The sequence below is a fragment of the Equus przewalskii genome, chromosome 1 (genome assembly GCF_037783145.1).
Source record: "Equus przewalskii isolate Varuska chromosome 1, EquPr2, whole genome shotgun sequence".
In the NCBI taxonomy this organism is placed as follows: Eukaryota; Metazoa; Chordata; class Mammalia; order Perissodactyla; family Equidae; genus Equus; species Equus przewalskii.
Window position 1 is genome coordinate 8,402,166 of NC_091831.1, and position 17,028 is coordinate 8,419,193.

The following is a 17,028-nucleotide window of genomic DNA, read 5'->3' on the forward strand; positions in this document are numbered from 1 at the left end:
TTATGAGAAGCTGTATCCCAAGACTTATCAGTGGCTTCTGGGTCGATGTGGGGGGAAACGGAGCACTATCTATTGACAGCTGATGACTTTGAAACCTGAAACCCGGGCTGAGTGAGTGGGGAAGCCCACGGCCACGGGGCTGCTCTGTGAGGAAGGCCAACGTGCGCCCTGGCCCACCTGGTCCCTGATGGGGCCTCGGGAGCTCACTGTCCCCTCAAGGCCTCAGTTTCCCCACCAGTTAAACTCTGGGGCTGGGACAGGCGAGGTGTCTCAGGGTCCTGGCCCGCTGATGTTGGGGTTCAAGCACAGGCAGGCCCAGGGACGGTGCCAGGCTGCCCCCACCGCCCCCTACCCCCACGGCCCTCTGCAGTCAAGGCCTGAGTCGGCTGTGGGTCAGGGCAGAGCTTATTTAATTAGTCTCCTCCTGCCTGTGCCGGGCAGGACACACTCAAGTCTGAGCTGGGGCTCCAGAAGCACCCTCCGTGCCTGCAACCTCGACTCCAGAGGGTCATACTTGTGCTCTGTGGGAGGGTGTCTTTAGAGTGCCCGGGAGCTGGCCTGGCTTTTGGCTCCAGGGGTGACTTGCGGGGACAGGAAGGGTGGCGGGTGGAGGGTGGGCAGGGGCTGCTGGGCAGTCCCAGGGAGGCTGGCTCAGCTCCAGGCTGCATGGACTGTGCACGGGAGGCCCCTCCAGGCTCCTCCCTCAAGTGCACGGAATGTCTGATACGGAGGCAGTGGGCAGTGCCTCTGAGTCCAATCAGGTGGAGCAGTTAAAGGACCAGGTGCAAAGGGAGAGTGACGGGACCCGGGCTTCGGGACAGTCCCAGAGCACCCCCAGCCCAGGCCCGAGGGTTTCCTTCTCTGGAGGCCCCAGGTCTGTCCCCACTCGTGACTTCCCTGGGGTGCAGGCAGGGGTTCAGGCCAGCAGGTGGGGATGACCTCAGCTCAGGAGGTTGGGGGGCATGACTGGGGAGGGCGGACAGGGTACGGAGTGGGCAGGGGAGACAGAGGAAGGGGCTGGCTGGCACGGGCCCAGAGGCAGGGCAGCCCAGAGCTGCCTGGCTGGCGCCCTCTTCCCTGCCTGTTCAGGATAAAGGGCACAGGGGAGGGCCTTGGGTGGTCCAGGCACTGGGGGAGGGGTGGCAGGATGCTGGGGGCCGTCTCAGAGGGCCCATCACTTGTCCGCATGCTGCAGCAGCAAATCCACGGCCTCCGCGAGGTTGTCCACGTACCCGTCAGCCTTCACTTCTGGATGGTGCTCGTCACTGGGCCTGGAGAGCATGGCTATAGGTTAGTTGGTGGGTGACCCCATGGTGACCCCCTGAAGCTGCTTTCTTCCAGCATCTAGCACAGGCCTGGCCCTGCCCTCAGGAAACCTCCAGGCCCTGCTGCGTCTCATCAGGCAGCCAGGCCTGTGGCCAGTGGCTCTCCCCCTCATCCCCACACCCCAGTCCCAGCCCCCCCAACTCAGGGCACATACATCTCCCTCCTGACTGTTCCTGGCACCTGCCCAAACCTTTCCACTGGAAACCTGCTCGGAGCCCTGTGCGGAGTGGCCGCTGGCCCCTGCTCCGTCCGTGCTGCCAGCAGAAGCAGCACAGCCTGAGAGCAGGGGTGGGAGCTCAACCCTGCTCCCAGCTCCCTCCTGCCCAGACCCCAGGGGCCCACAAGCCATCTGGCTGGGGCCCTCCGAGGCTGCTCCTGCCAACAGTGAGGGTCCTGGCGACGCTCCTCTCTGGCTGGGATTTTGTGGGCTAGAACCTCCCAAAGCCTTCATTCATTCCCCAGACCTTTCCTGAGGTCTGGCTGGATGCTGGGGACAAGGGAAGCAAGACCACGCCTATAGGGTCTGTGCAGCACCAAGGGGACCCTGTGTGGGGGCTTTGGGGAGGAGGGGCTGTGGGGTTCTGAAGTAGAACAGGGTTCTAGGTGGGCATGTGGGCAAGGGACTGTAATGGAGCTGGGGCCGCGGCCACAGGAGGCGCTCGGGGTGGGCTCCTGGGGACATCCCACCCAGAGTCTTGACAGTTCTGGAAGGAGCTAGGACCTTGTCCCCGTGGCCATGGCAGCCTAAGGGGGCCATGAGCTGGAGAGGGGGTCCTGGTGACTGGAAGGCCCTTCCACTGCTCTAGGCTGGAGCTGGGTGGGTCAGGGCCGCCCTCTGCACCCTCACTCTGCTGGGGGCTGGCTGCTTCCTTACCATGCAGCCTGGCCCGAGCTCCCTGGGAAAGCCCGAACGGCGCCCTCCCAGCCGCCGGCCCAGCACCTGGGAAGCTCCTCCCTTGTCTGGAAGGAAGTGGTTGAAGTTGGTTCTGACAACATTCCAAAAGCCAAGTTGTCCTTTTTGAAGGGTTTGGCTTCTGCAAAGCAATTTACCCAAAGACGGCCGTCATGGGCAAGGGCACCTTTTGTTTTTACAGAGTTTTCAGCCCAGTGGCCTGGAGGCCACTTCCCCAGGGGCTGCGGAGGCCCAGGACCTGGGGGGAGGGCAAGGTGGACACTCCTTATGACTGGGGGGGGCAAGCTTTGGCTCTGCCCTGTCCCCTGCCCCTGCCAGAGGACCCCCACTTACTCACCCACCCTCTCGTACGGGCCGAGGCCACTTTCACTTTCCCTCCTGCTGCCATCCCCAGGCACAGCCTCCACAAGTCTCATATCATCTTCTCCTCACATCCTCGGGGAGGAGGCAGGCACCCCATCTTAGAGATGAGGAAATGGGGGCTCAGAGAGGTTCAGAGACTTGCTCAAGGTCATGCAGCAGGGAGAGCAGAGCTGGGATCTGACCTGGTTCTTCTGACTCCCAGCTATATCCTGGGTGCCAGAGCCTCCAAGAGCATGCCTGGCGGCTGGACGTTCCCAACCCTCCAGGAAGGTCCTGGGTCAGCAGCGCCGGCTCTAAGCACAGAGACCACCTACAGGAGCCAGGGCCAGTGGGCATCGCTCCTCTGGCCTTCAAGGGTGGCCACCCTGCGGTTCGAGGATCAACATGCTCGTGGACAGATGCCCCAAGGGCGCATGACTGCCCCAGAGGTGAGGCCCCAAACTGTGAGCCTTGGGGACAAGACAAGGGGATGAGGGCACAAGGGTCCTCACCATCACCTACGGCATCAGCAACTCAAGCAAGAGTAACTCTCGTGTTGTGCACGTATCTTAAGGGATTGTTATTTTGTTCTTGCCATCACAGACACAAACAATCTAGGCACGTGGGAATTCAAGATCTCCGTCATCCTACGTCAGTGCCGAGACACGCACTCATCAGCACCAAAAGCTTGTATGTGGCCACTTTGGGAAACTGTGTGTCGGTACCTACTGTGACCAACCAGTTCCACTCCCAGGTGTACACACAATGAAAGTGCATCGACATGGTGCTAGAATGTTCTGAGCAGGTTTAGTCATAAGAGCAAAAAGGCAAAAACTGCACAGACGTCCATCAGCGGGAGAGTAGTGTGCACGTCAAAACAGCGCACGACAAGACTCGGAAGGAACTGCTCCTGGGCTGCGACGCCCATCCGATGTCATGCCCAGACCTCATGGCGGGCGCAAGAAGCCAGGCTCACAGACCCCGAATGGGATGAGCCCTCGAGACCAGTCTCCAGTGCAGAGGCCGGAGGAGGGTCACTTCCTGGGGGGTGCGATTGGGGTGCTGGCAGTGTTCTAGACCTTGACCTGGGGGGTTATGATGGGGGGCACACAAGGGAAATGCATCCTGCTGTTCATTGTCGTGCACTTATATGCACATGGACAAAGCTATCTAGAACATGCTTTTGAGGTATATTTTACCTTGAAAACTTAACTAAAATGTTGCACATGATCTCACAAATGCAAGGCGTCTATTTCCTGTCACTGTGGCCATTCTCTGCTGCCTGGGGGACAAATCCTGCCTGCAGCCTGTTTTTGTACAGCCCTTGAGCTAAGCACGGTTTTCATATTTTTAAGGCCTTGTAAAAAGAAGAAAATATGCAACAGAGACCACACGTCACCCACAGAGCCTCAACCAGCTCCTCTGCGGGCCTCTACAACAGAGGCTGGCAGAGCCCTGGTCGGGCCATCCATCCTCCCAGGATGGGGTGCTCATAGCCTCCCACCTGCCCGGGGCCCTGTGGACGGTCCTTCCTGTGGGCAGCTCCTCCTCCGTGGGGACCCGGTGCTCTACACTCAGGCCCTCCTGGGGTGCAGGAGAGGCAGGCTCTGGGCACTGGTGGCATGCCTGGCTCCAGGGTGTGCAGACACCCCTCCCTGGTACAGACTGAGGGGCCGGGCAGGGGTCCCAGGTGCCCCTGCAGCTGCTAATGCACCCCCTCCCTCGCGTCTTTCCCGGAGCAGGAATTCTCTCGGCAGCTCCACTTCCCAGCCTGGCCCAGGACACACAAGGTAGGGGGCGGGGCCCTCTGCGAGAGACAGAGCACCTGACTGGACAGTAAACCCACTCCCTGGCAAACCGCCCCTCTGCCTCAGTTTCCTCATCTGTGCCCTGAGGATCAGCAGGGCTCCACCCCCACCCACCATGTGACCTTGGGCAAGGGCCGTCCACCTCCATGCCTTGGTATCCCTGTCTCTAAACGAAGGTGACAGCAGGACACACGCATGGACTCTCATGAGGAGTGCAGGAGCTGACCGGTGAGGCTGGGGGACAGGCCTGGCGTGGGGGTTCAGCACGGTTCCCGGGACCACTGAGAACCCAGCAAGCTGTTGGATTGTGCCCTAGGGCCAGGGCCGGGCTGGCAGGGAGAGGGAGGGTGACCCGGCCTGGACCCTACCCTGGCCCACAGGCTGGTGGGGGACAGACAGATGGGCCGGACGGATACACATCAGTCTTGGAGGCACAGGGAAGACAGAGTGTGTGTGTGCAGGGGCATGTGTAACCATGGGCAGTGGAGTGGGACAGGCAGGTGGGCTGGGACTAGGACCCTGGGGGGACATCCTGACAGCCTGGAGTGCCCAAGGAAGTGGTCACAGCGGGCTCCAGCCCGGCAGCCGGCTCTGCTGCGCTCTGCCCCTGCCCTGGTCTTGCCTCTTGCTTGGCCGGTGTGCCTGAGGCTCGAGTCCTGCGTCGCCCTGGATGCGCCCTTTCGGGCATCCCTCAGCTACCCCTGGGGCCCAAGGGTGGCCCCGGAGTCCTGCTCAGCGACGGGCCCCAGTGCCCCACTTCAGAGGGGGCCATTGGGGGCAGTGGGCGGCCAGGCAGGCTTCAGGCCCCGCCTGCCCGGGTGCTGACGCCCCTTGTCCCTGCTCTGTGCCCCCTCCCCCAGGTCCCCACAGTTCCCATCAGACTCCCAGCTTTTCTCTCCACCACAGTGAGGTCAGCGTGGCTGCTCAAAGCCAAACTGAACTTCTCCCAGCAAACACGCCCACCCCAATTCATCATCCAGGTCCCCGGGCAGCTGGCCCGGAGCCCCTCCTTGGACCCCTTTACTAGACCTTCGGGCCGGGTTTACTGTCCAGTCAAATGAACTCGACCTCGAGAGGGAACAAGAGATCCGTCCATAAAAGAAGACGCTTTGTAATGACATTCTAGCCGGTCCCACGGCATACGGTACCTAGCCGCATGGCGTGCATGGCTAATTATGTTTAATTACATATCGTTTAAATTCAAGAATCCATTAAAGGAAAGGATTGCATTAGCAGCCGGCGGTGTTTGCCAACACACAGAGGAAATCGTGGACTTTTATATCTTCATTATGTGACGCTGCCGTAGGCTGCGGCTCTCCGGGAGCTGGGGACGTGGAGGGGACTCATTATGGGCCTGCCCACTCTGAAGCCCCTGATGCAGCTAGGCTTGGCCTAATGGACTGGGCAGGAGAGGATCCCACTCCATGCCAGCCAGTGACCTATGACCCACGGGGCCTCCAAGACCTCACACTACGGAAGCTGAACCAGAAACCCAGCAAAGACTTGCCCCTCGGCAGTGGGAACCGAGCAGAGAGGGTGATGGAGAAAGGGGCCAAGAGACACATGGGCCTTGAGCAGGCCCTGCCAGGACAGAGCAAGCCATCAGGGAAGGAGGGGAGATGGGAGCGGGGGCTCGGGGGAAGAGACAGACAGAGGGACACAGAGATGTGCACACAGAGGAAGAGAGAGGCGAGAGGGAGGAGAGGCAGGAACAGGAAGGGCAGTGTGACAGAAACAGAAAGAGACATGGGGGAGGGAAGAGCAACTGAGTCAGAGACAGGCAGAGAGTGGGGGAGAAAACAGAGCAAAGAAGGTGGGAGAGAGCAGGGGACAGACACACCGGGTGGGGCAGGGGCAGAGAGAGACAGAGGCGGAGAGAGGGATGGAGGGAAGGAGGTGAGAAAGAGAGACGGGTAGAAAGGGACAGAGAGCACATAAAGTGTGTGTGTGTGGGGGGGACAGACACCAGAGTCTCCCGGGAGACAGATGAGGAAACTGAGGCTCAGGGAGGTGAAGAGACAGCTTGTAGGGGGCAGAGCAGAGAGCAGGCAGCACCTGGCCATGTCCCTGAGCGGGGCCGGGGCTGCCTCAGTGGCCCTGTTCCAGGCCACGTGTGCCCTGACCCCCTCTGCCCCCCGGGGACCTAGTGGACGCCCCCTTTCCCTGAACCCTAGGAGATCCCTGTGGGGGTCACGGGACTGCCCCTCCCCTGCTCCAGGCCTAGCCCAGGCCATGCAGGATGAACTCCCTGCTCTGTCCACCGCGAGCTGTCTCTTCACCTCCCTGAGCCTCAGTTTCCTCATCTGTAAGGTGGGCACATGACCCGGCACTCAGGGCCACTCTGAGCGAGAATCGAAGTGTGACCGAGAAGGCACCTGGCACTGTCTGCACTGGGGGGTGGGCCTCCTCCTGTCCTGCCCTCTGTCCTCCTGTGGCTCACAGCGGGAGGGGTCTGAGGGAATTTATGGGGGACCCAAGGGGTCAGGGAAGCTTCCAGAAAAATGGACATTAGGCTGGACAACCCCCATCCACTGTCTTCACCGCCATCCTCCTGAAGCATCAAAACATGGTCCTTGAGGATGTCTCCCTAACTAGGCGGGAGCGGGGCCCTCCAGTCCTGGCCCAAAGGTGGAGGCGGAGGCAGATGCCCCGGTGTCCAGGGGATCCTCTCTCCTCCCCGGGCTCCTGTGAGCGGCGATCTGGCGTCTCTGGGGGGTGGATCCTCCTTGCACAGCAGCTGTGAGTGGGTCCTGCCGCCCCAGTTTTGGAGCTGGAAGCGGAGGAGCAGGGCTGTGACAAGTGGTGGCAGGATCAGGAGGTCAGCCAGGAGCCAGCATGGCTTCCACCTGCCCCCTCGCTGGGCTGAGCCCGTTTCCGGAGGGTGCGGTAGGGTCTTCTGCTCAGGCCTGTCCCTTCCCCTCACTGGCTCCTCCCTCCCTGTCCTGCAGCTCCCACTCTCCCTATGTAAACTCTGCTGTGGCTCCCTATTGCCCACGTCACAGCCCAGCTCAGCAGAGTAGACAGGTCCACTCTAACTGAGTACCCTCCTTCTACACGCCAGCCACCCAGCGTCCAGGGCCCGCTGGTCTTCAGACATTCCCTCTCTCACACATCACTGTCATGCTGTGTCCCGGAATGGCATGATCACTAGGTCCTGCTCCACCTGCAAACTCCTACTCACCCTTCAAGACCTCACCCACTTAATCCCATCTCCAACTCTGTGCTCCATCCCGCAGGGTGAGCTACTCTTTTCTGAGCACATAGGACTTGTCCCCTGACTCCCCTGTGCCATGCTGACTGGACATCTACTGGTGCCTGCTGACCTGGGCTGCCTAGAGGGAAGGGCCAGGCACCCAGGAAGTGTCCACCATTGAGTGAATGAACAAAAGGCCCCTGCCCAGGCAGGGCGCCGCCTATCATTAGCCATCCCTCCCCCTCGTGCCCTGTGAGCCGAGGGCAGGAGGGAACGAAGGAGGCAGAGAAGGAGGCTGAGCCGGGACAGCTTCCCAGGCATGGTCTTTGTACCAGCGAAAGGAAATGGTGGCTGGACTCCCCAGTGGGGAGCGCAGCAAGGACGGTCGCCACTCCTGCCTCCTTCCCCTGGGCCCACGCGGGGCCAGCACCTCCTCCCCGGCTCTGCCGACTGAGGGGACACAGGGGCTACCTCTGCGTGTGGAGTTCTGGAGGGCTCGGCGCTGCCTGCCTGCCACCCCCTGCCCTGGTCCAGGGCAGGGCCAGACAGAGGCCACGGCCTGGCCCACACGGGAAGGGCACGCAACTTCATCCCCAGTTGTTTCGGAAGCGCTGGCCACACCACCAGCCAAGTGAATTCAGGGCCCTGGTGCCGGCACGGGGAGGGTGACAGCACTGAGACTGATGCCAGTGCTAGCTGTGCTGACGGCGTTGGAGGAAAGGACAGAGGGTGTCGATCCATGCAGCCAGAGGTGATGACACTGGGCAAAGGGGTCTTTCCATCTGAGCCCAGGAGTCCGAGACCCGGGGTAGGGCGAGAGCATGGTCTCCTGCAAACGCCAGGAGGACGTGCTGGGAGACCCGCCGCCACCCGCCCCAGGCACCTTGCTGCAGTTTGATTAAGGGACTCTGGCCTTTGGCCATGACCCAGACATGAGGCCCACACCACAGGCTCCTTGCCGTCCACCTGCTGCCCCAGGATGCTCACTGTCAAGAGGGCAGCTTGCTGGGGCCCCGTGGGGCACGCAGCGACCCCTGGACCTGGGCTGGCTGCTGGCAGGTGCCTGCCGGTCAGTGACCTTATCTGGCCAGGAAAGTGGAGTTGGCCACAGATCTCAGACGGACTGCTTTTCCTCCTCTGTCCCCTGGGCCAATGCAGGACCTGGGCTCTGGAGGTGGGGCAGGCCCAGACTTGGGCAGACACCCTGGACTCCTCTGGGAAATGGGGTCCTGGTGCTTACAGAGAAACCTAGGCAGCAGCTTCTCCCCAGGGGCCTGTGCCCTCCTCCAGCCAAGGCCTGCTGAGCCCTGCTTCACAAGGGGACCCTGACCTGGCTCCTGCCTGCTGGGACGTCACCATGGAAACAAGAACCAGGCCCTGCGCCGTCCTGCCTGGATGCCTCAGCTGGGTGCCTGGTCCTCGGCTCCAGCCTCAAGCTCTGTCCTCACTCAGAGATGGGCTCAGCCCTCAGGCCTGTGGCCCCCAGCCTTGCCCACCAGGCTCCTGGACCCCTGGGTCCTGTGTCTCTTGCCATTGGTCCTCATTCCCAGTTGCCGGGGTCCAGCCTCTGCCTGAGGCCTGGCACAAACCAGCCTGGAGCCCCTGAGACCCACCTGGGGACCCTGCAGCCTGGGGCACCTCCTGCCACGGATGGCAGAGACCTGTCCTCCCCTGGCCCAACCAGCTCACACAGACAGGGGCTTCTTGGGTGCTTTCAAACCATGTTGGGGGGCTGGCCCCGTGGCCAACTGGTTAAGTTAGCACGCTCCGCTGCAGGCAGCCCAGTGTTTCGTTGGTTCGAATCCTGGGCGCGGACATGGCACTGCTCATCAAACCACGCTGAGGTGGTGTCCCACATGCCACAACTAGAAGGCCCCACAACTAAAATATACAACTATGTACTGGGGAGAAAAAGGAAAAAAATAAATAAAATCTTTAAAACCACGTGGGGAAAAATACCGAAACAAAAACCCTAGGCCTGAAAGAGTCCTCGGCCCAGCCCACTGAGGCCCATGGCTCCCTGGCCAGGAAAGGGAATGGGGACACACACTTCTGCTGGCTGGGACCTCCCTTGGGGTCAGAGCTCTGCCAGGGGAGGTGGCCACGCCCCAGAGCTCCCTTTCCTGGCAGGCCCCAGGGCCTCCCCTGTCAGTTGGGCCGTCTGCTCATCTGTAACAGGCAGGAAAGGGGAGGGGGGAGGGTGGCCCTCCCCCAGAGCACACCCCATGGAGTCTGTGCAAACAAGAAGGCAGAGGCGCACCCTGAGGATGTGCCGGCCTGTACCCCCCACACGCCTTCCCCACACCACCCTCCTCGCACCTCAGGTGAGCCAGGCCCCTCAGGGCATGAACGTGGGGCCAGGAGCCTGGCACTGAAGGGAGGGACAGGGGCTCGCAGTTGGCTGCCTCCCCCTCCCTCCTGCCTCTGCTCGACAGAGGAGCTAAAGGCGGAGTGGGGTCCTGTGCCTGCCAGCTGGGAGACACACGGCATGTTCACTGTGGGCTGGGGTTCCCCCCCGGGGAGGGGGGGGCACGTTATTTGTGCTTTCTGCCTCATGGGCTCCGTGGTCCCTCCAGTGTCCTGGTGGTCTGCTTCATCTGGATGTGGTGATGAGTGGGGGCGAGGGGCAGAGCTGGGCTAACGGGTGCCCCTTTCCTTCAGGCAAGGGGTGCTCCAGGGCCCAGAACCCTGGCCTGACTGACCTGACCTCCAGCTGGGAAGGACCAGGGGTCTCTCTGAGGCAGAGGAAGGGACTTGCCACAGACTGGAGCTGCCACCCAGCCAGCAGGCAGGTCCCAGGATGCGGGCAAAGCTCGCCTGGCTTGAGGGGTAGGTGAGCCACAGACGCTGCACCACAAGGACAAGGGGACAACTGGAGCCCGTGTCTGCCGCGGGCAGGCTCTGAGGAGCATTTCCCATGTACCCTGCACGGCGCCCCATGAGGTGGGCACAACTGGCCCATTCTAGAGATGACAGACACCCAGATGCAAGCAGGGGTGGAACCTGCCCAAAGTCACAGCAGCACCTGGCAGAGCGGGGACTTCAACGTCCGTGTCTGGCTTTCACGCAAATTGAGATCGCGGCTCGTTCTAGCGCTCTGCCCTCAGCGCCCGGGACATGTTTTGCATCTGGGAATCACTGATGCGCTGGCTGACCTCCAGCCAGACTGAGTGCCTGTGGGCAGGGACGCCCTCCCCTCCGGATCAGCTCAGGACACAGGTGGCCCTGGGGCGTGACCACCAGCTTCAATGAACGCAGTGCGGACAGCACGGTGCTGTGGAAAACCGACGAGGAAAACGAAAGAAAAGTACTACGCACGCTGGAGCCGGCCCCAGGCAGAAGCACAGAGCCGCCGGTCTCCTTACCAGGCCGTGCCGTCCATCTCTAGCACTGGGGCCAGCCAGGAAGAGGGCACAGGCCAGAGCCCAGCCGCAGTGGGACTTCCCCATGGGCCCTGGCACCCGCCCTTAGGGCCACTCTGTCCACAGGGAGGAAACGGGCCTGTTGACGGCGGTTTCAGCCTGGCGGCACCTTGTCAACCAAAACTGACCCCCGGCACCAGCTGTTTCCTGCGCGGTTTGCACCGCCTGCGGGCGGCCGGCACCTGGAGGTGCTGAGAACAGAGACAGGACGCCCGAAAATAGTGGGTGGTGCTGCATGGCCGCCCACTGGTATTTGGAGGTCCCGGGAGACTCCCTCCCACTGACACACGAGCCCTCGGCCCCGGCTGGAGCCCCTGCCTAGGCTTTGCCCAGTCCACACGCACAGTACGGCCAGAGGCACAATCCAGGGACCTTGGACATGTCTGCGTGGGTGAGTGTAGTGTTTTCCAAAAACAGAAGCTGGAAGTCTGGCTTCTTTTGAAAATCTGGAAGATCCAGTAACAACGGGCTGGCATCCCCCAGGCAAAACTGAGCTGATGCAGAGGCAGCTGCCCCCTTAAATGGGGCAAACAGCTGATGGTTTGCCATACTCCCCACCACTCTCTCTCGTCTCCCTATTCTCAGACCAGGCCTGGTTCCCTCCACTACATTTCCTGCCTGCCCCTGCAAGTATCTGAATTTGCTGCCCTGCCGGAAAGTGTTGGCTATCTGGGACATACTTCCCAAGGAACAAGTCACCTCCTCCAGGAAGGCTTCCCTGAGCCCTTTCCTAGCCCTCACCTCGGCGAGGTGCCCATTCTGTGCCCCATGGCACCTGTGTCGACCCCTTCAGAGCACCTGTCACTCTACTGCAATTGTCTGGTTGCCTGTGTCATCCCCCTCCAGACTGTGCTCCCTGAGGTCAGGGGCATCCCAGTGGTGGTCCCATGCTCCCAGCATAAGGCCCTGGCTCCTGGCAGAGACAGGAATAGCCAGCCAACCACCTGAGCAGGCGAGCCAGCAGCCTCCTTCCGTCTGACCATCTGGGGCTGTGTGTTATCACCCATGCATCTGGCTCCCTAGAGATCTAGGCGTGGGGACCAATCTGTCCCCATAGCCCAGGGGGGCTGGGCAGAAGGGCAGGTGTCTGAGGGTTGGGGCCTTGGATCCCTGGCCTGGCCTCACCCTCCTGCTTCCCTCTAGAGCCCAGGCCCCAGCATGGGGCCATGTGCACTCCGAATTCCTCACCTCCTTGGGGAGGCCCCAGTGCTGAGTCCCCAAGCACCTGGGCTCTCGTCTGGGTGGCAGGGCCAGGCCAGAGAATTTCCTTCTGGAGAACCACTTACCAGGGTGAAATGTCCTCTCCCCCCAAACCCTGACTGTCAGAGCATGCCACCCACCCCAGGGCCAACCCCCAGTCTAAGTGAGTCCCAGAGGCAAGCCCCCAGACCCCAGGCCTGCAGCTCTCTGCGCCTGCAGGCTGAGCAGGCTCCAGCACTGAGGGCAGCATCCTGAACAGAGCTGCAGGTATGGGGGCTGCACACAAGCAGCAGCGGGGGCCGAGAGGTCTGGGCAGGGCACCCATCGCCCCTGCAGCGCCCCATCACCAAGACCGAATCCAGGCTCCCTAGCGTGGCCCATGAGGTTACCCCGGAGCCCACCTGCCACCCTCTTCTCTCCTTCCCTGTCACTCTCCAGCTTTGGTGTTCATCCTGTCACGTGCCTCAAACTGTCCACACGGCTGCCCAAAACTTCCTCTCACGCCCACTCCTCTCTGCAAGGCCCAGCTCAGATTGACCCCCACCACGTGGTCTTCAGGACGCAGCCTACCCCCTGAATGAACAAGTGAATGAATGAATGAACACCTGTAAGGCCTCTGGAACACAGGCCCAGAGAATCCAGTTGGGACCTTCCAGAATGGGGGCCTGACAGGGTCATGGGAGAGCACCCCAGCATGGGCGGCTCTGTCCACGGAGCTCCCTGGGAGGCAGGGCAGCCCCAGAGCACCCCAGGTCAGGCCCGAGCAGTCAGCCGTCACACCACAATCACTCCCACAGGTCGTCTAAATAGCAAGGGCAGTTTCTCTTTTCTTCCCCCTTTTTGTTGCCAGAAAGCATTTCAGGTCTGACCTGAGGTCCCCGACTATAGCCCCACGCAGGACTCAAGCCTCCCACACTTGGGCCAGGGATGGGCAGGGAGCTGGCGGCCCTCCTGCTAGTCTGGCCTGCTGGGCCTGGCAGAGGAGGCCTGAGCCGGGTTTGGACAGGGCTGGCCCTGACTGCTGTGTGACCTTGGACAAATGTTTAGCCCCTCGGAGTCTGGACTCTCTCATTTGTAAGTGGGGCTGAGACAACCTCCTCCGAGGGCTCAGTGGAGCCGGTGAGATGATGCAGCCGGCACAGGGTGTGGCCCCCACAGATGCACCATCTGGGTGGAGGGATGGACGGCAGGGGCTGGACCGGGTGAGTGGAGAACCTCAGGGGCCTGCTCTGGCCGGGGGAGCAGCAAGGTCCACAGCTCCTCACGGGAAGCTCATCTTGGGCTTGGTGTCTGGGAAGCAGATGCCATGTTTTGAGAAGGTGGCAGGTCCTGAGGGCCAAATACCTTAGGGGGCTTTGCCCAAGGGGCTCTGAACAGGAGCCAGCCAGGCTAGGGACAAGCGCCATGCTCCTACCTGGCAGGTGATGAGCAAACTCGGCGGTGGCCAATGCCAGGCCTGCAGAGATGCCCGTGTGGCTGTGCCCAGGGACAGGTGGCAAGGGGCCTCTCTGACTCCCCTGAGAGAGAGAAGGGGCACCCCTAGGGGCTGCTGACGCAGCCTGTGCCCCCGAGCCTGCCCTCGGGGCCCACTTCTCCAAGCTGACGGGATGCTCTGCTCATAATATTATTCATAATAGTGACAATCACTGAGGCTTCTCCCTCGGGGGACCTGGCGAAAACCCTGCTCCGGTTTTCGCAGCAGCATCTTACAACTGACAAAATGGAGGGTCAGAGAGGGTAAGCTGCCTTCCTGGGGTCACAGAGCCAGCTGGAAGGTCTGCTGCCCCCCCACCAGGAGCCAGGTAGCTGGGCATGTGGCCTCGTGGCTGAGGAGCTTCTGACGGCTGTTTAGAATATTTTGATAAAAACATGTTGAACACCTGGTGTGTGTTTTGATTAAAACAAGCTGGCCCAGCCCCCTGCAATGTGCTCTCCAGCGGCTGAATCCCCTGAGAGGTCCGCCTGCGCCTGCACCCAGGCCCCTAGGGGCACCGGGCGGGGCGCTCACTTGCGGCCTCCCCAGAAAAGCCACCGCACCCCCTCCTCCCCCCGCCTTTGAGGCTAAACCACTCGCCATCAGCCCAGCCGGCCCTGGGATCCACAGCCAAGTTATGAGTTCTCCACTGGTGGCCCAGGAGAGGGAGGGCATGGGTGGGGCCCCTCTCATGCTGGGGGCATGGGGGTCAATGGTCCCACACACGGAAGGCTGCTGTTGTCACCGCTACGTCCGGACTGGGGAGCTGGGCTGGGGACCCTGTTGATGACGGGGGTTACTATGGGTGGGGACCGTGCTGGCGCCTCCTCGAGCTGTCCTGGGAGGTGGTACCCATACTCCCCCTGACAGGCGGAGAAACTGAGCTCCGGGCGGCTGAGAGCAGGGCTCCCCCAGCACCTGTCCATCTGTGAGCTTCGGAGGAAGGTCTCCTAAGGCAGGGTGCCCACAGCCGATGGGCTAGGCTGCCCTGTCCTGGGTGCTGTTTAGGGTCCAGTAAGGAAGCTCTCATTCCACAGAAGCGCACCCTGAGCTGAAAAACGCAGTGTCACAAACTCCACGGCCTCAAGAGCCCCCATGGACTGTGGGCTACCAGCCCTTACCTACTCTGCGCGTGCGCCACTGGAAAAGGGTTGAAACCAGCACTCCACCACCAGAAGGTCCGACTGGCCACTGCGCCCGCTGAACAGCGCCCAGCATCACGAGCCGTCAGGGATGTGCAGACGCAGAGCAGCACCCACCGCACCCACACCAGGATGGCCAGAGGGAAAACCCCCGAGTGCTAGAGGACGTGAGCATCGGGGACCCATGCTGGTGGAGTGCAAGATGGGGCGGTGCTCTGGAAAAACGCCTGGCAGAGCTGTCCTAACGCTGGACACAGGAATACCGCGTGACCCGGCGATTACAGCCCGGGCGTGTGCCTGAGAGAAATGAGGCTCCGTCCATGGAAAGACAGGACGGGAACATCCCATCAGCTCTGTTCATAATGACCCGGAACCGGGAACCACCCAACTGTCCGTCAACAGCAGAATGAATAAATTGTGGCCCAGCCATACAATGGAACGACACACAGCAAGGGAAAAGAACAGGCTCCTGCTACACACAGCAATGTGGATGAAATAAAGAGTTGGTTTTTTAAGTGTCCCAGGCAGCCTAAAAAGGCACACAGTGATGTTTATACTAGCACAGAGCCAGAGGAAGTTAGAGAGGCAGCCCAGAAACCACAGTGAGCAAGAGGGGAAATACCTGTACCACAGGCCTGGGAATCTGAGCAAAAACATGTAGCTTTGAGTTCCCTGGCAGCCAAAGCAAAGAGAGAAACCCTGGGGGTTACACAGAAGCAGACTGTCCAGGAGGGACAACTCTCCTAAGGAGGCTCTTGTCCCTGCCTCAGGTGAGGGCATGCGTGGCCTTATGCAGGTGAGGCTTCAGCAGGGGTCTGCAGAAGCTCAGAAGTTGTTCTTCCCAAACGAGCAGACCCCTGGGCCTCTCAGTCCAAGGTGCCTGTTGCATGGCTCCGAGACTGGCTAGACCCACTCCCCTGACTTCCCGATGCCTGGCACCGTGAGCGGTCACTGGGTTGCTCAGCCCAGGTTCCCCAAACTGGCTCCCACTTGTTCCCTTGCTCCCACCTGGCCCCCACCTCGTTCATGGAAGTCCCTCCTCCTCTCTGGGCTTCAGAGTCTCCCCTCAGAACACCAAGGAGCTCCAGCTGACCTTCTGGCTCTCCCATTCCTTTCTCCCATCTGTGGGTGGACGTCTCACCTCAGGGGCTGACAGGGGACAGAGGCAGATGCGGCCCTGAACAGACAGTACGGGGAAGTGGGCACGGGCGGAACAGTGCAGTGCAGGCAAGCGGCGAAGGCCCCAGGAGCCAAGCGGAGTTTTAGAGCCTGGGTTTAATGAGCCCCATGCAGGGATTTCATCGTTCAGTTCCAATCCTGCACATAACAAGTCTCAGAGGGTGCCCTGGGGTGGGGTGACAGCCACTCCCCTCCCTGGCAGCCTCATTCACCCAGCTCGCCCCAGGGCCTGCATGGAGGAAAGGGGCTGAGCCGATCTGCCTGCAGTGCAGGCCCCCACGTGCTCAAGAAGTCCCCGCAAAGGCCGATGTGATGGCAAAGGTGGACCCGAGGCCCTCGCATGGAGAGGACTCTCCCGTCACAAAGAGGCAGCCCGGGCCCACTGAACGAGATGGTGAGCTGAGCATCCTAATGCTGGGCGCTGAGCACCAACGTGCTCCGTTGTGAGGGTCCCAAGTTAACTGTCTGTCGCTCACTCACCATCATCAGGAGCCTCCAGCGCTAACAGGGCAGAAGAAGAAACCTCAGCCAGCTTGCTCCCAACGTCAGTCTCCAGCCGGAGCAAGCGGGGAGAGGAGGGCCTGCGCCAGGCAGGGAGCAGCGCACCGCTGGTCTGGCTCCCACCCACGACTGAGTTCTGAGTGTGAGCGCCTCTTGCGCCAAGGGACCTAAGGAGACCCCCTAGGCCCCTCGCAGTTGGTGGGGCTGTGGGGGCAGCGCCTGGATGCAGCATTTTGCATACAGGCTCTGGACTCCTGTGGCCAGGGTCCAAACCCCTCCTGAGAAGGTGACTCCCTGTCTCAGGAGCAGCGACGGGAAGCCTGAATAAGATGGCGGGTGCTGAGCACCTGGGTGGGTGGTGGGCTACCTAGGGGTAGTTGGCATGAGCACTTGGACATGATGCGGCCACGGTGCTGATGGCCTTCACAGATGACAGCACAGGCAGGACAAAAAGGACCAAATTGCCCCAAGAAACACTGCAAAGGGGCTGCTCATTCATTTGAAACTGACACCCTGGTTCAAGAGGAT

At 61.3% G+C, this 17,028-nt stretch overlaps 1 protein-coding gene across 4 annotated transcripts in view; it reads right to left on the reverse strand.

Moving 5' to 3' along the window:
* Positions 1-387: 387 nt before the first annotated feature.
* LHPP (phospholysine phosphohistidine inorganic pyrophosphate phosphatase) overlaps positions 388-17,028 on the reverse strand; it is a 139,344-nt gene continuing 122,703 nt past the window's right edge. For all 4 annotated transcript variants that reach the window (XM_008516215.2, XM_008516217.2, XM_070631603.1 and 1 more), the window contains one exon: positions 388-1,271. In XM_008516215.2, the coding sequence (XP_008514437.1) occupies positions 1,175-1,271 (97 nt within the window). In that variant the 3' untranslated portion in view covers positions 388-1,174. The remainder of the gene's footprint in view (positions 1,272-17,028) is intronic.